Below are 21,954 nucleotides of genomic sequence, written 5' to 3'. Positions count from 1 at the left end.
GATTCAGTAAAGGTATTCCCAGGAATTTGAAGTATGTGAGACACAGCCTTCTCCTCGGGCATTTTATATTTGTGCAGAGACATAAATCTAATAATAATCACTTGATAATAATACAAGGCAGTGCTTACTAAAGTATGTTGTATAAACAATGCACACTCTGGGAGTTTAGGAAAAAACACACCTTCTTTTGAATCAGTGGAGGAAAACTTCAAAGAAGTGGGAAGCAATATTTTGAGACACATGCAGGCTGATTGTGAGTGCTTAGAAGAAAACAACTCTGCTTTTTCGATTTGTTATTTATGTATTTTTGTCTTTGAAAATTAAGTTTTTTAGGGTGACATTAGTTAATATGATAACATGAGTTTTCAACTGTACAAAATTACACAGCATCTGTATATTGTATTGTGTGCTCATCACCCAAAGCTGAATCTCCTTTCATCACCATATATTTAACCCCCTTTAACCCCCTTCAACGTCCCCCAGCCCCCTTCCTCTCTGGGAACCACTATACTATTGTCTGTGTAAATGAGGCTTTTTATTTGTTCATTCATTTATTTGCTTGTTTTGTTCATTCATTTGTTGCTTTCTGGAGAACAACTCTTTTCTAGTCATGCTAATAGCTGCTCTGCAGTAATAAGGACCAAAATGTGATGAGAAAATCATGAAATAATGATGGTGGCAATCATTTTCTCAGCCTGGACTACTTATTGAGCACTTATTCTGAGGTCAGAATTCTGTTCGATACTTTCTCATACATTATTTCCAACCCTGCCAGCAACGCTAAAGGTTGATACCATCCCCCTTTTACAGATGCGAAAACTGAGATTCAGAAAGGAAAGCCACTGACAGCGAAAGACAGAGCCAGGATATCCGCCCGACCTGCAGCTCTTCCCACCAGCCTTCAAGGACACATTTCAGAATGCACAGCTTGCAAAGCAGACAGTCTTCTCTAAAAGTTTTTTTTTCTGTACTTGTAGCCGCCAAGAAATATATCCGTGCAGAAAGGGGAAGTCTCAACTGTCTGCAGTCAGGTGTCACTTTCTCAGGTTCATGGCACAGATACCACCCCATGAAAGCTGTGCCTAGAATGTACTTTTCAATTGTATCCTATAACAGCAAAGAAGAGCTAGAAAAAAAATACCTCAAAGTTTTATTGTTTTTCTGAAAATTTCTCTGCAAGTTTCCAAGTTCTTTTGATTTCATTTGGTACTACAGGGCTAAGGTCCTTACTATCATCCTTACTACCATGACAGGCATGTTCTAACATTTGCAGAAGCTTAGGCATGGGTAAGGGAGCCTCCGTACAGAGTGCATCTTGGTCCGTATGGGCTGGAAGAGGAGAGTCTGCCATTTTAATGTTTTTTAAGGAACCTCTTAATCTCTGTTTTCCCATCTGACAAATACATGTGAACAATGAACCGCAACAGAAGAAAATGAGAAATGGAGATTTCGGGTAGATCCTTGTCCTGACTGTGAAGCTGGAAGATAATTTAGGAGAACAAGGCAGTTGTCCTCCAATTTACTGAAACTCCATTGATATATCAGGAAGAGTTTCCAAATGGGCCAATTCTTAATCCTTTTGAGGTTGTGGGCCCCTTTGAGAATTTAGTGAAAGTTATGAATCCTCTCCCCCCCCCTCCCCAATAAACCGCACACACACTGCCCACATACATTCTAATTTTGCAGGCAATTTTTAGGGGCCTCGATATCTTTCAATGTTTGTGCCAAAGGCATTGCATTCAGAAAAATTGTGGGCAAACAATGGACTTAGCAGAAAAAAATACCGTTTCACTTGTGAGATATTTCCCCTAATAGCATGAAAAAAATAACATATGGATGATGGATCTACCATTCCAATTTTTAAATCTCTCTTGTTCCACAGCATTTTATTTTACCAATGTTTTTTCATTGTCTGTCTCCCGTAGAACAGAAGGTCACAAAAGCAAAGAGATTGTGTCTGCTGTCTGCTGCCGTGTCGTTGGTGCCGAGAACAGTACCGAGAAGACCTCAACCATGTGACTGAAAGAACAAACGTGTCTCCTCTCAAGAGTCCTGAGCTACAAAATTTGCCATCTTCTATGTAAATGAATATTTGATTCTATTTCTAATACAGTAGTCAGAAACTTTAGTTCAAAGGCCCTCTTCTACCTATATCATTTTGAAATGTATAACCACATCTGTATTTGGTTTTCAAATGTTTTTATTAATTGCACTTGTATGCTGTTTTCCTTTTTATGTTTTCATAGATTAATCTCTTTTCTCCCACCCAGTAACCATCATATCCTTGATTGTTTCCATTCCATTGACTAAAGATAAAATATATCTGGAGGCATCAATTTACAAAATGAAATGAACAAAATGTAGGACATCCAAATGACAACAAAATCGATGTCTGTCTCTCCAACTATATGCGTTTGACTAGTCAGCTTCAAACATATCGAAATAATACAAATATAGAATATTGAGATATTCGATGAATAAGAATTTATTAATGGAAACGGCTTTGGAAATGTGTAGAGTAAATGGGGTTTGGATACTTAACACCTCGTTTGTCCCTTCAAGTGGGTTAAATAAGGCCTCTGCGACTTCTTCTCATTTCAATCACTTCACACACCATTTCCCCAGATATGGTACAAAGCCCGTGTTAGTGCTTGTTAAGTTCTCACAAATTCTGAGTTAGAAAAGTCTGAATTAATGAAGCTTTACTTTCCTTTGTAATAATAAAAAGCGGGATTTTGGCTTGTTTTATTTAAAAGAAAATTAGTAGAAACTAGGACAAGTAACATTTGGTTGTACTGCAATACAAAGCTACATCTTGCAACTATGACCGACAAAACTCTAAAAATCTATTTGAGGACAAATTTTAAAATTGAGGGCTAAGTATATGCAGTTAACATTCGTAGTTTCTTAGCACCCTGCAGTCTCTGCCAGCGAACTTGCAACATATCTGGCTGATAAAGGAGCTGGCAGACTCTGCAGGAACAGAAGTTAGTGATACAAAGTAAAGCCTGTAGGAATTGATTGCTGCTGGTTTTAGGCGGGGAGCCTCCGTGAGCTGTGCACTGAGATGACTTGATTTGTAGACTTATCGCACAATTATTCATAGCCCTCGTGGCTGCAGGCTCCACACCCTTGCATGAACATTCATGCATATCCATGTTCACATGGTCAGTCATGCTCCCACATGTGCCATTAATTGACAAGAATGCTGCTCAGGGTTAGCTGATCAAGAGATATGCCGTGCAGAATAGGATTTGAGACAGCCCAGGGTTTCCTCTTCTAGTAGGTTTAAAAAAAAAATTTTTTTTTCTCAGTAACTTCCTTCCTGTTCTAACTGCCAGTGCTCAGAAGTCAGAGTTGAGAGACAGAGGCACCCCGGACAGAGGGACAGAGACGGGAACCACTGAATGTAAGTTGAAATATCCTGGGGTGGGGAGGCTCCAGGTGGGCACAGAGAAATACAGAAAATCTTTAAAGTAGGCTACAGGACTTTACAGTTTATTATCTTTTTAGAGGGACAGTTCCTCTTTAAAACAAACTTGATAAGAAAGTACTGAGAAGGCTTCTGGAACAGTTCTGCAGAGAAGGGGAAGTCGGAGCAGGAATGGTAGCAATGACTCAGGGAGGCAGCTCGGGGAGGGAGGAGAGTGTGCATGCAGCCCAGGAGATGAAATCCCGAATGTGCTGGAGAAGGGCAATGAGCACAACCATGGGGCAGTGTCCGGAGGGGTTTCCTACCAGGTAGGAGCCGGCAGCTGGCCAGGTTCAGAAGCAGAAAGAATGTAGATCCAAATTGATACGGACCGTATTGGAGGATGGTGGGGTGGTGATGGGGTGGAGATGTGTGGTTTCCTGTTTTTAAGTAGACTTAAAGAGACTGGTTGAAAAGGAAACAAAATGGTTCAAAGCTGTCAAACATTAAACTGTCTTCCACTAAAGAATTTTCTGGTGATACGAGAGAAATGCAGAGTGAAAGCTTCCCGTAGAGGACAATGCGATTTAACTACCAAGGGGAAGCACGGTAGACAGAATGCGTTGTTATTTACTCATCAGATATGCAGGGATAGACTTTCTACCACTAACAGAACCCTCGTGTTCAATTCCTGCAATAAGATGGGCAGGAAGATCATTGCCGTTGCTGCAAAAAAAAAAAAAAAAATCGTTCTTTACATCTGAGAGAACGAGAAGCAAACATGGAAGACATTGAATACTTTACTGAGAGATAGATTCTAGAAAAATCCAAGTGGATCCAGCAAGGGCACCTGGTCCAAGGGCATTCAAATTGTCAAGGTCTGAGTTTGGCCGCCATTAGAAGTGCTTTAGGTATGACCTCAAATATTTTCTTCCTTTTTCAAGGATGTCCCAGTCAGCATGTTTTATATACATAGCCTGTGATTAAACTCTAGATGTCAGGGAACCTGTGCGATGGGTCTGATAAACCCTGAGCTGGTGTCCTGTCCAAGGTGGGGGAAGGCAGACTGCTCTCACATGGAGTTCCTGTAGTCACCCCGTCACACAGAGACCAAGAGCCACTGCAATAAGGATTGGCATGTCGGATCCTCACTGCAGGCATGAGCAAGCAAGGGAAATCAAGAGGAGTGTTTTGGCTGGAGAACTCAGTCACGGACAGGTTTGCCAGTGCTACGTTTTGTTACATTGACAAGAAAACATCTCTCCCGGTCCAGATGTGATACCAGCAGAGTAATAAGATCATCTCACCCTTCTGTGAGGTGTGTGAAATTCGGTCTCCATCTATGCTACATGGACCCAGCACATGGGGAGGGACCGTGTCACAGCCAAACCAAACCCAGCTGGTGTCTTCCAGGCACTGACATTTGGTTCTTGCTTGTTTGGGAGAGCATGAGTTTGTCCCTAGGGAAGGATGCTCCCCAGCAACATCAAGGTTCTGTTTTCATTGGAAGCTCAGATGGGCAAAGGCAATGTGGCAGAAAAAAGAGGGCCTGGGCCAGTTTGTGGGAGCACAATAAATTACAAACTTTAGGTCACAGGAAGAGAGCAGCCCTGGGGAGAAAAAAATAGGCCTAATGAGAAAGAGAGTCAACGAAAGTGAGCACCTTCGATGTGTCGGGCCTGGCGTTAGGGACTTTTAAATTTGAATCCTGAGAGGACACAGGGAGGACAGTAAGCCTCAGAAGTGTTGAGTGATTGTACTAGTCATATACTGGGGGGGGGTAGGGGGGGGCAGCTACAGTGCCTCAGAAAGACGTTTTAGGAAATGTCCCATGAGAGAACTATTTTTTTCTTTATTGATTTTTTTTTTAGAGAGAGAAACATCGATGAGAGAGAACATTGATTGGCTGCCTCCTGCATGCCCCCCACCTGGGATTTAGCCCACAACCTGGGCATGTGCCCTGACCGGGAATCGAACCAGCGACCTCTTGGTTTATGGGTCAATGCTCAACCCCTGAGCCACACTGACCAGGCAGGAGAAATTTTCTTTAATCCCCTATTCTGAGCATCCTATTCCTGGGTCAGTGGTATCACCTCCCAGGATTCTAGATTAGAGTCCACACTGGCAAATCCAGAGATGGGTCTCATGTTGCTATCGAAATTTCAACATGCATTCATTCAATAAGCACTCAATTGCTCTGTGCTGTGTTACACTGGTTTCTACAGCCAGAGCTGATAGAAATTACTTGAGTTTTCTTAAAGCGACTGACATTTGAACCACAAGCAGTCAGAAAAAAAAAATATTTACTTTTGTCTAATTTTTCATGTTTTGTTTAAAACTGTAAATGTATTGCATTACTGCAGTATAGTCTTTTGTCTAATAACGACTTCCTTGATGCAGTTTTCTTTAAGGATTGCTTAAAATAAATATTTGTGAAAATGCCTAGCACAGTGACTTCACACGGCAGACCCTGAGGAAAGTTTGGGGAGAGCTGAGTTCTCCCTCCTTTTGCATATGGCTCTGGGTCGGAAGGGTACACCACTATGAATGCACAGGCAAGAAATCATGTATTGTTTCTGCTGCCAAAGGGAATGTTAAAGAACTCTGCTTCCAGCCATTCGGACCCTCCTCAGGATTTATATTTATTATAATGTTCAGTGTATCTAACCAGGCCCTGGGCCCTCAGGCACTGGGTTGGTTCTTTTCGTCCATCTTGGCAGTTTCAAACATTCTTCATGGAGCGGAAGAGGTAGAGAGCAGGCCTGAGCACCAATTCCTCCGTGTCACTAGGGAGTCCTGAGACACCAGGGAGGACCCCAAAACCCAGACAGCTCTGGTATGCCCCAAATAAGCCAAATCACCAAGCAGGCAGCCAAGCAGACCCAAAGCCTGGACTAGCTCTGAAATGTCGGCAGTCCCTCAGAGATGGGCCGATCTCCATGACCAGCTCTGGAGCTCAGCCTCAGACACGTACAGGGCAGGACTGAATCAGGTCAGCGGGGGTGGAGGGACAGGCAGTGCTGATGCTCACTTCCACAGGTGCTCCTCTGCTGGAAATCCCCTCCTGGTGCTTCCACACCTCTCAGTCCCTCCCTTAGCTCCTCCTCTTCCACCTAACGCCCATCCGTGGCCTGTGCTTTCAGATGCATGATCTGGGAACTGGGGACATGAGTCAAGTCTCCACAGGATTTGCTCTAGAGTCCGAGGGAATTCTCTCCATTAGCTCTGCCTTTCTCATCATTCACAGAGTGACCTCTGGCTTCCATTATGATAGGGAGCAGTACATAGAATCTAAAATTAAATTGTTCTTGTGGAAGATTTTACAGAAATAAAATAGTGACAGTCCCATTTTAAGGTTGTTCCGTTAATAAACAATCTGTGCAATTCCCAGGACTTCTTGTCTCTTCCGTACTCCTCAAAGAAACAAACTCTATTTTTAAGGAGGGATTGGACGTTGTCAACACGCAGATGGAAGGGAAAGCACTTGGGGTGGGCAGTCAGTCACCTCGCTTCTCTGAGGCTGTGCGACAAAGCATTGCAGCGCAGGGGAGAGGAAGGGCTCGGAGCTATTGAACACCTGCTATTGGTCAGTATCGTCCTAGAATTTTTCCTAAGTTTTTCCAACTCTTCAACCCCTGAAAGAAAGATTATTTGCCTGGCCGGTGTGGCTCAGCTGGTTGAGCATCGACCCACGCACCAAGAGGTCGTCGGTTCAATTCCGGTCAGGGCACATGCCCAGGTTGTGGGCCCAGTCCCCAGTGTGGGGTTGGCAGGAAGTGGCCAATCAATGTTCCCCTCTCTATCTCTATCTCTCTCCCTTCCTCTCTCTCTAGAATCAATAAAGAAAAAAAAGAAAGAAAGAGAGATTATTACTCCCACTTTACTGATGGTAAAACTTGGGCTCAGTGAAGTTAATAACTTGCTTAAGTCCTGTAATACATCAAGAGCAAACCACAATAAATCCCTGACACCTCAGATTCAAAGTCCATGCTCCAGTAGACATGAAAGTCACCTTTCTTGGAATTTACCAGGTGATTTGTTTTATCTAAACTCAAGAATTTCACCTTTTCTTGCCTCCACCTATCCGGGCTGCATTAATGAGCCAGAGGGTGTGCTCTACCCTGAGATCAGTGCGGATCCATAAGTGTATTTCCCTTTCAGTGCCTTGGACATGCCACTGACTATGCAAGTGAGAACATGGATTTGTGCTGTGTCATACTCATGCCAGCAGTAACCACCTTAATGTAATTTGACATTTTCGTCGAGCCGCAGAAGATCAGGTCTCCACCTCAGCACATCTAATCCTTGTCATTGTTTCACAGAACAGCAGGCATTGGGGTGTGAAGGTTCCGCTATGAAAATTCATCAGTGTGTAGGCCTTGGAAGGTAGAAAAAAGAGGAAACTGGAGCAGTAAGCACGTGAAAAAAAGCCATAATGGCTCTGGGACCTGACACAGTCAGGCCCCATTAGCCTCATTACGTATATAATTGTTAATGCTCCACTTCGTTTTTCCTGTGTAAAGAACCAAAGTCAAAAACAACAGGCCACCAAACAAACAAACAAAACAACGCTGCTCTTTGTGAGAGGGTGGGCGACCGGGAAGGTCAGAAAAGCCCAACCAGACGTTCTGTCCTGATGGACGGGTGCTTCCTGACCACCCCCTTCCCAGTCCCACTTCCTTTTTTCTCATTTCACAGACTTCTTTACATTAGGGAGCATTAGCATCATTGGATTAAGAAGGAGCCTCGGAGACCTTCTAATGCGAGGATTTCATTTTGCAGAGGATGAACCTGGAGCTCAGAGAGGTTCAGAGGCTTGCACAAGGTGACACGGGGCAGAGTTGCACCGTATGTGACACTCCCTGCTTTGCTGCAGACATTTTTGCAGAATGCTGCAGAGAAATATTTACCTCTGCCTGTGCACCCTGGATGGATTCCCAAAATGACTAACATGCTTCATAATTGTATTGTACTTCTTAATAAATATAACTGAAATAGCACAACGTAGTAGCTAAACGTCAGACAACCTGCTCTCTGCCCATTACAAAAAAATGCCTGCCTGGGCTAGTTATTTACCTGAATCTGTAGAAGAGTTTCTGGTCTGCAGTGAGGCCTAAGTGAGGTAATCCTCACAAAAGCATTTAGCACCATATTATAGTTATTATAATTATCATCGATAATAAATCCAGTTATTCTTTAGATGATGAGATTAGAAAATGGTCTATAGAATTTCCATAAAATTTCGAATTTTACTTTGGCAAGCACCCAAAAGAAAACTGACATTTGTGGCTAAATATACACAAATACATAGTTTGGGAAATCATTGTCAAACTATATAAACCATTTATGGCTGGGGCTTTGGAAGAATCTGCGATTCCCCAGAAATAAATTGTAAAATTTAAAATATAGCATCTTTGGGGAAGTCACATAAATTTGAAATAGTTAAACAGAGATACAGTCTCCTGTACACACAGTAACAGAAATAAGGTAACTGAATGCCAACTTCGCTGGAGGTCAGGAGCAGCATTCAGGTAGAGGCCTTAGAAAAGGACAGCCCCTGGAGATGGTCTGCTCTCCCTCCTCGCCTCCCAGGAGGAGGAAGGAAAGACCAATCCTGGTTGAAACATTTGCTCCGTGGCAGCAGAACTGAAAAGCATGCATGATAAGGCCTAATCCAGTGAGTAGATAATAATCCAAAATCAAGTAGATGGACCAGGTCTCCTCGAGACCTGTCCCTGGGCACCGCAGCTCCTCTGCCAGGCCTTGTGGTCCTGTTCCCTCAGATGCAAATATCCTGCTACCCCCTCCTGCTTCCATACGCTCCACATTTTAGGGTCATCAGCTTGATCCTTAGCTTGCAGCTAAGTTGTGTCGTTGATCCAGCCAGGCCTCAGAGACAAGGATGTTTCCTCAACAATTTGTTTCCTATTTCCAAAAGTTACAGTTTCAAGGTCATGTTCCTAATCTTGGCCTCCAGTCAAGTCTATGAAGTTTCAGGGGTCCGTGAACTCTTGAATTGCATGAACAATTTCATGGGTTTATTCTTTTTTTCCTTTTATAAGGGACCATGACTTTTAATGTATGTTTAAATCTCCAAAAGTCGATCACACCAGCTGGACTTTTTTAGTATGATTAGATTGCTCATCCTCCATCCCCTTCTCCACTTTGAAGAGGAGGGAAATTAAAGTGTCTGATAAATTTGCATAACATAGAGAACCACTCAGTTACTAAGATCCTATAGAAGACTGTTGGCCTAGAAGATCTTAATTAGTCTTTCTCAGTCTTCATCTCTCTATCTCTCTAAATCTCTCTCTCTCTTATTTGCCTTTCAAAATTGATGTTCGAGGGTACAGGATTACAATTCCCTGCCAGTTTTTGAAATCATTCTGAGCTAGTTAGTGTCTGGGTGTGAAGACTAATAGTCAAGACTTCAAGCAGATGACTTGTTAGAACCAAGCAATATATCCCAGAAAGGCCTGTCTGTGGGGGATTGAGATGCCCTCATGTGTAGATAGTCTTCCTGATGCTCCATTCACAAATTTGTTATGTGACCTCCACCCTGGGGATCTGGCCAGGCTACTATGTGCCAGCAGAGGAGAACCTGTCTCATCTGATTGGTCTCTTCTGGGTTGCTCTTCATCTACCCCTTAATGATTGTCCTTAAACTACCCACAGCCTACAACCTCCATCCATGGCATCCTCCATTGTTTTTCCAATCTGTCCATTCACTTTCCCTGACTGTTTTTTGGAGTATGAGCTGAGTTAATCATTATGTTTATTGTGCTGTTCTTTAGAAGCTCAGCTTTGAGTGGTGCTGGTTCTTCAGCTGAGGCAAGAGTTGCCATAGGAACAGGCCTACATATTTCCTTCCTGTACAGGAAGTGGATCTGGGCATTGCAATGCTGTTTTCAGAGTTGATCAAGGCTCGTCGTGTTTCACCTGTTATGTTGCTGGAAGAGAATCAATGAGCCAAGAGATACCATTTTCTTGCCTTCCTTTTTCTCTGTTAAAATTACTTTATTTGACTTTATTTCCAAGTTATTTTTCTTCTTGTTGCCAATGATAGTGACTTCAAACTCAAAACCACAACTGATTTTGGCCAGAGATAACTTCACTCTCAGGGAACTTTATAAACTATACATGCCTTAAGAGGGATAAATGTTAAAACTATTATTCAGTCATTAACACCTAAGTGTAAATACTTGTATTAGATCTCCCCTCAGTGTTTTAAAACACAAAACAAGTACATGTAGATGATGATGGAATAAGACAGACTCCAGTGTATGCTCATAAGGTCACTGAAAATCCTGGGAGGAGTGGAAAGTATTAAAAGGGAAGTGGTTCTGGAAAACAGGGATCACTTGGAGGGGTATAAAAGTCAGAGTTGCAATTTTGTCTAGAAAAATTTAGAGTCCTTTGTATAATTTTGTGTCATTTCAGAAGAACAGAAGATCTTTAGATATAGAACCTAGTAAATCAATCAATGAATGTTTATAAAATGCCTGAAGTAGTCAAGTGTTATAGGACAGTCAAGAGAAACACAGAACCTAATACCTGCCCTCAGGAATGATTAGCTGTGTTGAGTGGAAACCACTCAGACACCTCAGGCAGCTATCATGGGGGCCTACAACTTCTCATCAGTTACCTTTGAGGTATTGCAGGAGTTCAAGGAAAGATTCAATTAATGGGAATAAGCCAATTTTCTTTGGTAAGCACTCTACCTGTCTCTTGAAACCATCCTATCTGGGATTGTACATGCTGAGAGCTTTGATACTAGCAAGGCTGGCTGGATTTGGAGAACAGGGATGATCTCTATAACTATTTAAATGGGGGCTATTTCCTCATTATTTAGGCCTGCTTGTGCTGTGCTGCTTCATTGTAGCATATAATTCACAAATGAACTTCTGTCAGTTTTATGCAATGAATAGGAGATACTCTCACAGTACAAAAAAAAAAAAAGTCAGGCATGGCAGAGAAAAGATTAGAATGCATTATATTCTTATTTCAAGAAATATAATGAGGTGAAATTAGGGGGATATTTCCTGGAAAATCACTAACAACTATGGACTTTATGGCAAAGATAACACCAATAGCTCTCCACTGATGTTATTTAGACCCACTGACTTTCGGCTAATGGACTATCATCCTCTCTCTCTCTGAAATAGATCAAAATGACTGAAAAGGCCCCAGAACCACACCTGGAGGAGGAGGATGATGAGCTGGACGGGAAGCTCAATTATAAGCCTCCACCTCAGAAGTCCCTAAAAGAGCTGCAGGAGATGGACAAAGATGATGAAAGTCTAACTAAGTACAAGAAAACGCTCCTGGGGGATGGTCCTGTGGTAGCAGGTGTGTGTGTCTGGGGCTGGGGGTCAGGTGCAGAGTCCCACATAAGGTATACATTTCAGCTACTCAGCAGCAGAACAAAGGAAAGGGTACCAAGTGCTTCCAGGGTTCAATGAGTGAATCACAATCTATATGTACTGAAGAAAGTGACGGACTGTATAATTAAGTCTTCTTTGGAGAGAAGGTGCAAGTCCGCATTGAAACAAGGGAAAATAACACATAGGGAGGATTTAGAAAGAACTTCAGATTACCTTTTAGAATTGTATTCTCTCCATTCTCTCACATTTTCTCTAAGTCTTCTCTTTCTCCTTCACACTCCTTACCTAACCATTCATCACTTAGTCTGTGGCAGACTAAGACATGGCCCAAAGATGTGGCTGGGCAGTGCCTTACTAGAAGAGTACCTTACCCACAGTCACAAGAGAAACATTGGCTTTTTATAATTAAGATGGACCTACAAGTGCCTGAAGCAGAAAATAACATCACCGTAATTTATAAGGCCTTGTGATGAAGCATGGTGAACCTGCCATTCCATTTCTATGTCTTCTTCAGCTAGAGAGATATCATCTTTCTTTTTATATTCTCTCTCTCCTACTTGAAATGCATACACACACACGTGTGCGCACACACACACACAAACACAGAGTATATGTGTGTCTCTTCCCTGTGCTTACATTTTGTTTTGAATCCTGCAGACCCAACAGCCCCTAATGTCACGGTCACCCGCCTTACCCTGGTTTGTGAGAGTGCTCCAGGACCAATCACCATGGACCTCACTGGTAAGTGGACACATCTGTTCTGTCCAAAGGGAGCTGATGATATCACTGGAGAAACTTGCTCTTTGTCTCTATCCCAGTAAAAGGAAATCTGGTAAGATGAGTCCCTGAGATACATATGTGCTGGGACGAGTTCACAAGTCACTGCCCTCGGGGACACAGTACTGACCATGCTTAATGACAGCCCAACCTCTGTCTCTTATTGAAGAGAGTGCAGGCATAGGTACTGGATAGATTTACCTGGTATCAGATTTACTTCAGATTTTTTATCTGAACATGACAGCAGAATTACTATGCATGTAAAAAAAAAAAAAAAAAAGATGGAAATGTTGAGAAGCACACCGTATGCTTCTGGAATTGTAACATTTACACAATCTAAACATCAGAGACAGTATTGATCTTATATCAGCTCTAACTCACCTGAAGGCAAGAAGCAATTTAAGACCTCATGAATTCTAGGAATTCCACTGTTAAATACATACTATTTTAACTTAAAGATCTGTTCTTTTAAATAAACAACTCCCAGCCCCTCAAAAAAATGTACAAATTAAGATGCACTTTTCTTTCACTTTACTCTAACCAGGGTCAAGTCTTTTCCTGAGACTTAGGTCTTGAGCAGAGAAGGAGAGGCTGGGGAGGCGGCTATTCTGGGGGAAATGGGCATTTGAGAGAAATCAGGAAAGGGCCACAGAGCTAAGGGGTTGGACGATTAAAGGCAGGTTTTTAGTGAAAATAAAAGTATTACCAGATTTAAAGAGTGAACCCTTGAGACAGAGCAAAGCATGACTCTGGAACGGTAGGCTCAGCAGCAAGGTAGTTCCCCGCTCACAGAACATACCCACTCTTGACCTTATATGGGCTTTTTGTCAGAGGGAGGAAATCAGAGGCTGAGAAGATACTTCCTCTTCAACGGAAATCATTCGAGCAGACACACGAATGCAACTACCCCCACGGTCTAGCATCTCTCTAGGAGAGATGTGCTCTTTCTCTCTCAACGGGACTCGGGCCTCTTCCTGTGTGAAATTGTGTAATGTGAGCAGGCACAACTGTCATTTTGTAAGATAAGGTCCGAATGAGTGCTAAGGAAACTTGTTCTTGTTAGAAGGCCTTGCTGGATCCTGTTGCAGGGAAAACTTGGTCTCTGTCTCTTTTCCCAGCACCAGGAAACCCAAATTTGGTTTTCTATCACAAAGAAGCTACTGACGTGAGTCCCAGATATATATAGCGAGCTGGTAGCAGCCTTGTGCATGAAGTGTGGGCACAGAGCTGTGCCAGGCACACACGCACTCACTCCTGAATGTCACACTACCCAGGCTCACATGGGGAGAAGAATGGAGAATGATTCTCTCTCTAACCAGAGTACAGGAAATAAGGGCAGATCCCAGTTTTATGGAACTTGAAGCTTTTATAATTTAAGTGACTTTGCTTAAGAGAAATAATATGAAATTGCAAATGCAAATGCAAAATTAAGTACAAGAATAAAATTTTATTTAGAATGATAAAAAAGAATAAAAACAAGTACATTTTTAAAGGCTGGAAAATGCCACAAACATGACCAAATCTAAAAATATACGTAGCTGGTACTCTCATGTAGTATTTTTCCTATATTTCTTTATTTGAGTTGTAGGGGGTATATTCTTTAACTCTTTAATCATCTTTTTGTTTGGTCATATATATGTGATGTCGTGTTCAATAGAGAGAATAGAAAGATAGTTCTGTCCTCTAAGAGGGTGATTAAAACTTGTTTTTATTATTGACAATTAGAAAAGACATTTTTGTACATAACTCATTACTGGTAATGCTTTGTATATTCTTAAGGGTGTTGTCAAACTACGTCACATTTCTCTTATACCTAGCTATAAGATCTCAGGCATTCCAGGTATGTCTTTGTGCAGCCACTAATCTCAAACATGCTCAGAGGTGAAGGCCCAGCAAAGGGCTTTGGAGCTTAAACTTCATTCATCTGAGGAGAATAAATTCTTTCTCAATCCACTTCCACAGGGGATCTCGAAGCCCTCAAAAAAGAAACTTTTGTGCTAAAGGAAGGTGTTGAGTACAGAGTGAAAATTCACTTCAAAGTAAGTATTTTGCCCTATATGTTTTATAAAGCCAATATTCTTCCTATAATCAAAGGAAGGGGGAAAAAAAACAAATTTCTTGCATTATTATGTTGGCATATTTTTTGTTTTTTTCTTATTTTCCCCCTGGAGATGGACTGCCCTCTCCCCAACTCTAGGCTCTGCCCATTGTGACATACCCTTGCCTCCGGCCTTTCCCCAGCCAGGACCTCCTCCACTGATCACTTAAGCCGGTGGGATTCCTCTCGGTAAACTCCTAATACTCTCATCCACGAGGCACAGGCTGCTTTGTATTGTACCATTTATGTCATTTCTCCCCTATACGGCCTGAGCACCTAGAGACAGGGAGAGATTTTATGTCTCTTCTTTCCAGTAATTCACACAAAACTTTGTAAATGGTAGATCTTCAGTGAACATTTATGGAGGGAATAGATGAATGAATCAATTAATAGAAAAAAGAAATAGAACAGATAGAGCCCCAGCTCTAATTGCTCAATAATTATATAAAGCTCACTAATTATATGTAAAGAACTGGAACTTACAATGTAGTTGTGGAGCAGGTGACTAAGTAAGCACAAAACTAAACAGGAGATAAACCGACATATAATAAACAGGCACATGGCCCAGGGAGCAGCCAAAATCAAGGACAAAAATAACCTTGACTTTGAAAACAAATAAGTCAGAATGACAAATAAATCAGAAATGTATTGTTTGCTCTAAATTGTTTATATTTGCTTTGGTTGCCCTCATTCCCACTCAGTCATACCCTCCAAGGCCCGGGCTCCACCAAGGATGACCCCACTGCCCTCTTCATTTGCACCAGGCCTTTTGGTGCCCTAGGAGCAGGGTGTGACTCAGGGTCTATGAACAATTGCTCTCCACCACATACAAATACTCCTCAAAATAATTTCATTCTGAAAATATTTGCTGATGCCGACTCTATAATAGGCACTGAGCTATGGTTCACTTCCTTGTTTCCTGTAGTACTATTTATTACTGAAGCACCTGAGAGTCTGGTAAGGCAGTGTGCCCAAATATACCTAAAATAGGTTACACAGCAGTCTGATTTTTAATCATTAATATTACTGCCTTAATTTGTCAATTTAGTAAGCCGGTTTTTATCAAATCAAATGAAACATGACAGTAAACTTTGATGTGAGCAAGAGGAGAAGGAATGGTGTGGCGTGTGTGCGTCCGCCCTGCGTGGGAGGCTGAGGAGGGGTCATTGCGTGGGGCCTCAGCCGTCAGGGTCACACATTAAGATGATGGAGGAGGAGGGCACAGAAAGTTTTCAAGCTCCATCCACTTCAGAGGTTTGGCCTTGTCTCTAAAAGAAGAAAAATCACTCTGTGGGCAACCCCAGTGACGTTGAACTGCCCTGTGGTCTGTCCCCGCATGAAGCTACAGTTAGAAGGAACAGTGCAAAATGAAAAATAATTGAAAAGCAATTTTAGCTTTATATTGACGTCTCTTGAAGAAAGTCCAAGAAGTTTGCATGTATCACACCAGCAACACACCCTAAAACTCCCTTTCTTTGTCTCTTCGTTGTTCTTGGTGTTCTCTTTCTTCCCCAAAACTTCAGTGTTCTTCAAAAATGTGGCCTGGGATGGTTCTTTCAGTTTCTGGTTTTCTTTCTTCTGTCTCCCAAAGGAATGTTGTACCTCTGACTTCCACCGCTCTCATTTTCACTGTATCACCGAGGCTTCTGCCTCTTGTTGTGGGAGAGACAATGTGGGAGGGCGTTTAGGCAAAAGAAGAGAATACTAGGAATAGTCACACTTTTCTTTTATCCATCTCAAATATGTTGATATTAAATGGACATTCTTTTTTATTATTATTGAAAGTATTACAGATGTCCCCCCCTTTTCCTCCATTGACCCCCTCCTCCCTGCTCCCACCCCCCTCCTTCTTTCTCCAAACTATTGTCTGTGTCGACTGGTGGTGCATATATGCATATAAGTTCTTTGGTTTATCTCTTCCCAACCCCCCACTCCCCACCCCTCTTGCCTGTGAGGTTTGTCAGTCTGTTCCTTACTTCCATGTCTCTGTTAAATGGACATTCCATGGAGCGGTAGAAACAGGAAACTCTTTGTTTTGAAATCCTTATTCTCACACCTCCATCATTCCTGTTTTAAGTCTTATTCCCACCAGACAGCATCTCCTACTAGGCCCAAGGGACCAGCTTAGAGGCTTCTAGAAAGATCCATGCATTTTCCCTACTCCTATGAGTTGTGTGTGGGTGTCACAATAATTAGAAAGGTTGGGGTTTGTTTTACCACAATTTTTTCGGAGTGTTTTCATTTTGTCTGCTTTTGATAGTTTTATACTACAAAACTGAGTGAAGGCTAGAACCTAAGTGGGCAGCATGCACTGCCATGTTACCTCATTACCCACCAGAGAGCACTGACAGGTTGCTTTAAGTATTCGAAACAAAAAGGGAGACGTGGTTATTGTTGGGCAGAAATTATTTGAAGATGCTTACGTTCTTCATATCGATGAACAGTTAACCAAGCCTTCCAGCTCATGACACAATGACCGCTTTGTCTGTATAAACATGATCACCATATAAAATTAACGGACAACCCAGTTCAGTCCTAGGTAAAATGACTAATGGAAAAACGAAGTCCTTGGACTGTTTATATTTTCATTCTGCTTCAGTGAATTTTCTTTGAAAGGCTCAGGGAAGTATCATGACCTCAGACAACGTCTGAAAATGACAGACATCCAAACTACTTGCCAGACACAAGTGCCTTTTACCCACTATTTGCCCATAGGGAGGAGGTTTCCATGTGGCCCCTCTCCTCAACTCTAGGCCTCCGGTCATACCTACATCTCAGGCACAACCATCCTCTAGACCTGATTTTCCATTACGGTTTTCTCCTTGCTGTTTGTTTGTTTTTCATATGCTAGGTGGATCATGTCTCAGGTTGGGATTTTCAGATATTTACATAATATTTTCCATTGGTAGCTTTGTAACCTTTCCTAAGACAAGAAAGGTCTTCTGGCCAGTAGTAACAGGGAGGGGGAGCTCAAGACCATTCTTTGGACCATTGTGGAAGGAGAAATGCAATAAAGACTATTGTGACAATATTTTAATTAACTACCACTGCCCACTCCTGCAAACCGAAAAATCACAGTGTTCAATGATTAGTACCAGATTGGCAACATTGAGTTTGGCGAACTCTCTCCAACCTCTGCCACACCACCACACTGAATGACAATAGTAACACTTAGTCTAAACTAAGTCTTCAGTCTTCTTATCCTCAGAGAAGACCCAGCTAGGTAGGATCCAAATGAATAATGAGGAAAAATTAAAGAGCCTCATTAATCTGAATTGCTTGGATCCTTCCCGCCTACAGGTGAACAGAGATATTGTGTCGGGCCTGAAGTATGTTCAGCACACCTACCGGACTGGGGTGAAAGGTAAGGGACCTACACTGTACACTGTTTCAAAATTTGCTTCTCACTGACACTAAAACTTCTGGTTGTTAGCAAGTTTTAGACATAGACTCATTTAAGAATCTGAGCCCTGGCCGGTTTGGCTCAGCGGTTAGAGCGTCCGCCTGTGGTCCGGAGAGACCTGGGTTCGGTTCCCACTAAGAGCACGTACCTCGGTTGCAGTTTGTCTCCGGCCCTGGTTGGGTCGTGTGGGTGGCAGCCACTCGACGTGTCCCTTTCACATCGATGTTTCTCTCTCTCTCTCTCTCCCTCCCACACTCTATCTGAACGAAAAATAGAAAAAATGTCCTAGGGGGGGGATAAAAAAAAAAAAAAAAGTAAAAGAAAAGAAGTCAGTTCACAGATATAAAACCCAGATGTCAGAGAAATCCAAAACAGGAAAGACCAAGACCTATTCACTGGCCTGTGTGTTTAATAGGAATGGGGGTGGGGGGAGGGCTTAATTTCCTAAACAAAGAAAGAGAAAAAATTCTGGAATTGAGAAAAGCTATCTAATTAAAACAAATAATATAACGTGACTTAATCTGCAGTAGTTCGTTCTTTCTTTTTTATTTTTATATATATATATATTTTTTTTGGAAGAGAGCTTACATTTTATTTATTTGTTTGTCTGTTTATTTTATTGTTGAAAGTATTCTGCAGTCATTCTTGACAAGCTACCTAAACTGGACACACCCTGGGAACCTGTCTTCTGTTCTCTTCTTTTCCTATGGGCATGGAGAAGTGAAAGCCAATGGGAGCTGATAGGAGCTGACAGTTCTTTTTTACCTGAGGGGCTCTCTTCCCACAGAGGTGTGGAACGTTGATGCCCCAGCGCCACCAAATCAATCAACAAGGGAGAGGGGGAAATTAAAGTGTCTGATAAATTTGCATAACATAGACAACCACTCATTTACTCAGATCCTACAGAAGACTGTTGGCCTAGAAGATCTTAATTAGTCTTTCCAATATTTAGTCTTATGAAAAGAACAGTTCAGTTCCTTATTTCCTTGGGGCTTAATGACTGTGTCGCCTCACTTAGGGGACTGGGCTCTGGCGTTTCTGTAGCTGCTCCTGCAGACGTGTTCACAACACTTACCAGCTGACTGCACGTAGCCTGCCTGCCCACCTACCTGCCTGTATTTATACTTTCAAATCCCCTATTAGTCTTCATACACATTCCAGTCACTTATCAATAATATTGGTTGGCTATTTTCACCATTTGTCCCAATTCTTGCTTTTTTTTAACCAAATTATTGATTTTTCCCTTTCCTTCAAATTATTCCACCCATGAATTCTGTTCATTCTGATTACCAGCTGTTATCTTATCTGCTTCAACTGATATGTTTATCGAATGGTAGTCTTCAGATAAAAGACCCTTGAAGTTCATTATATAAAAAAGAAATGGAGGCCCAAAAAATGTCATATGACTTAGGTAGTTACAGAACTGAGGAAAGAACCCAGGTCTCAACTAGTATGATTTTTTTTTTTTTTTTGGTTGAGATATAATTGACATTTAACATTGTATTAGTTTTAGGTGCACAACATAAAGATTTGAGATATCTGTCTAGCGATAGGTGATAGATAAATAGATATAGATATAGATATAGATATATATTATAAAATGATTACTATGATAAGTTTATTGAACATCCACCAGCACACAAAGTTATAAATATTTTTCTTGTAATGAGATCTTTTAAGATCTACTCTCTTATCAACTTTCAAATATGATATTATTAACTATAGTCACCATGTTGTACATTACATTTTCAGGACTGATTTACCTTATAAGTAGAATTGTATACCTTTTGACCGCCTGGGATTTTCTTATGGTATAATCTGCTTCATCTTCATAAAAACATTCTTCATCTCCATTGATTTAAGGCACTGATTCTACAATTTTTCTTTTGCATCCTCACCCAAGGACATTTCCTCAATTTTTGTTCAGATAGAGTGGGAGGGAGAGAGAGAGAGAAACATCAACGTGAAGGGGACACATCGAGTGGCTGCCACCCGCACAACCCAACCAGGGCCGGGGACAAACTGCAACCGAGATACGTGCCCCTAGTGGGAACCGAACCCGGGTCTCTCTGGACCGCAGGTCAGCACTCTAACCACTGAGCTAAACTGGCCAGGGCTCTGCAATTTTTCTGATACTCAGAATCAGCTATGTTACTTTTTGAAAACACGGATTCTTGGGATCCACAGCAGGTTACTGAACCATTGTCTTTGGTTCAAAGAAAACTAGTATTAAAAGGTGTTCAAATTTGTAAAAAATAAATAAAAAATAAAAATTTTTTAAGGGAAAAAAAACGGTGCCCCAGGTAAATCTGATTTTAGCCAAGCTTGGGAAACATTGCTTTTGGCTTTGATCACTCTAAGCTGTGCTCCAAGTTCTCCAGGCCACAGTGTTTGTTTTTCTCTATCAGACTCTTTCCCTAATGAACTTTTCTTTCTTCCCAGTGGATAAAGCCACATTTATGGTTGGCAGCTACGGGCCTCGGCCAGAAGAGTATGAGTTCCTGACTCCAATTGAGGAAGCTCCCAAAGGCATGCTAGCCCGAGGCACCTACCACAATAAGTCCTTCTTCACCGATGATGACAAGCACGACCACCTCACCTGGGAGTGGAACCTGTCCATTAAGAAGGAGTGGACAGAATGAGCACATCTATCCTCCCCTGTCACGCCCTGTCACCTGGAAGAACCCTCTCCGTCGTGTTCACAGCCCCATCTCTCCTCCCTGATCACAGCTGGGCCTCTTCCCCAACACCCCTCACATCATCTTACTGATGCATCTTCTCCCACACAGTCTCTCAGAGTGGTCCCCGGCACTGGATGCTTAAACCCCAGGGTTTAATCCTGCCCACTCCTCTGATCCTCCATCATAGCCAGATCTGCGAAGTTCTGTTCCTCAATACACGATCATTTAATATTTCTCCTCTTATTCCCATTTGAGGAACTAGAGTCCAGGAAATGGGTAAACAATCACTAACTACCCTTTTGCTTTGGGTTCCAGTGCTCATTCCCACCCCTGGATTCTCCTGTGGTTACTGCTGGCTCAGTAAATGTCCCTAGCCACATTCCTTGCCACTTGGGTTCTTCTTTTCTGGGAGACACTTAAACAGCTCAAGAGAGTGAGAATAAAGCAATTGTATGACCTGAGACCCTCACTGCCCTGCTTTCTTCATTGAACAAATGGTGACTGGATGGTTAACGATTGCGTTCCCTCAGAGGGGGTGGGGCAGGACATAACAGAGAGGGCACCTACATCACTAGGAACAGTGTGGGTCCTCTGTTCCTGCAATGGGCAATGAGCTTAAAAGTATGAGTGAAGAAAATCTCAATTTGTTTTATTTATAGTATTATCATATGGCAGTTTTTGCCTAATCTTGAGACCTATGTTTCCCACTGCCTGTCGGCCAAATCAGACATTGTTTCTCTCCTACTTAAGATCTTTCCATGGATTTCCATCACCTACAAAATAAAATGGAAGCACCTGGGCTTAGTCCCGAAGCCCCCCCGCGATCTGGCCCCAGCATGTCCTTCTGCCCATATGAATCAGCTCCTTCTCTTTGGAATACTCAGTTGCTAATAATTCTCTCTCACATTCCATTTGCATCTCTGGGCTTTGGATCATTACATGAAACTCCGTTTTCGTCTTTGTTGCCTGGCAAAATTATTTACTCAGTACTCTGTTGGGGCATCCCCTGCAGGGAAAAACAGCCTTCACTGAGTCCCACCATTGGCCTGAGTAGCCTTAGTCCATACTCTCAGAGCACCCTAAGAGCTCCCCATTTTCTTCACTTTTCATTTTATATGTAAATGATCTGTTCATTTGTCCACTTCTCACATTAGCAATCTAAGCTGGGACAGGCTGGATCAGATCCGAGTCATTTTTGT

General features: G+C 42.2%; 1 protein-coding gene across 1 annotated transcript; it reads left to right on the top strand.

Annotated features, from left to right (window-relative positions):
- Nucleotides 1–3,308: 3,308 nt before the first annotated feature.
- Nucleotides 3,309–21,237, top strand: ARHGDIB (Rho GDP dissociation inhibitor beta). Its single transcript, XM_036251611.1, has 6 exons — nt 3,309–3,409; nt 11,578–11,761; nt 12,454–12,537; nt 14,536–14,612; nt 17,972–18,035; nt 20,517–21,237. Exons 2-6 carry the CDS (start codon nt 11,584–11,586, stop codon nt 20,714–20,716), a joined length of 603 nt encoding a protein of 200 aa, XP_036107504.1. The 5' UTR covers nt 3,309–3,409; nt 11,578–11,583; the 3' UTR covers nt 20,717–21,237.
- The last annotated feature ends 717 nt before the right edge of the window (nt 21,238–21,954 follow it).

Source organism: Molossus molossus, unplaced genomic scaffold (assembly GCF_014108415.1).
Source record: "Molossus molossus isolate mMolMol1 unplaced genomic scaffold, mMolMol1.p scaffold_m16_p_10, whole genome shotgun sequence".
Taxonomy (NCBI): Eukaryota; Metazoa; Chordata; class Mammalia; order Chiroptera; family Molossidae; genus Molossus; species Molossus molossus.
This window is presented reverse-complemented; position numbering and strand designations above follow the sequence as displayed.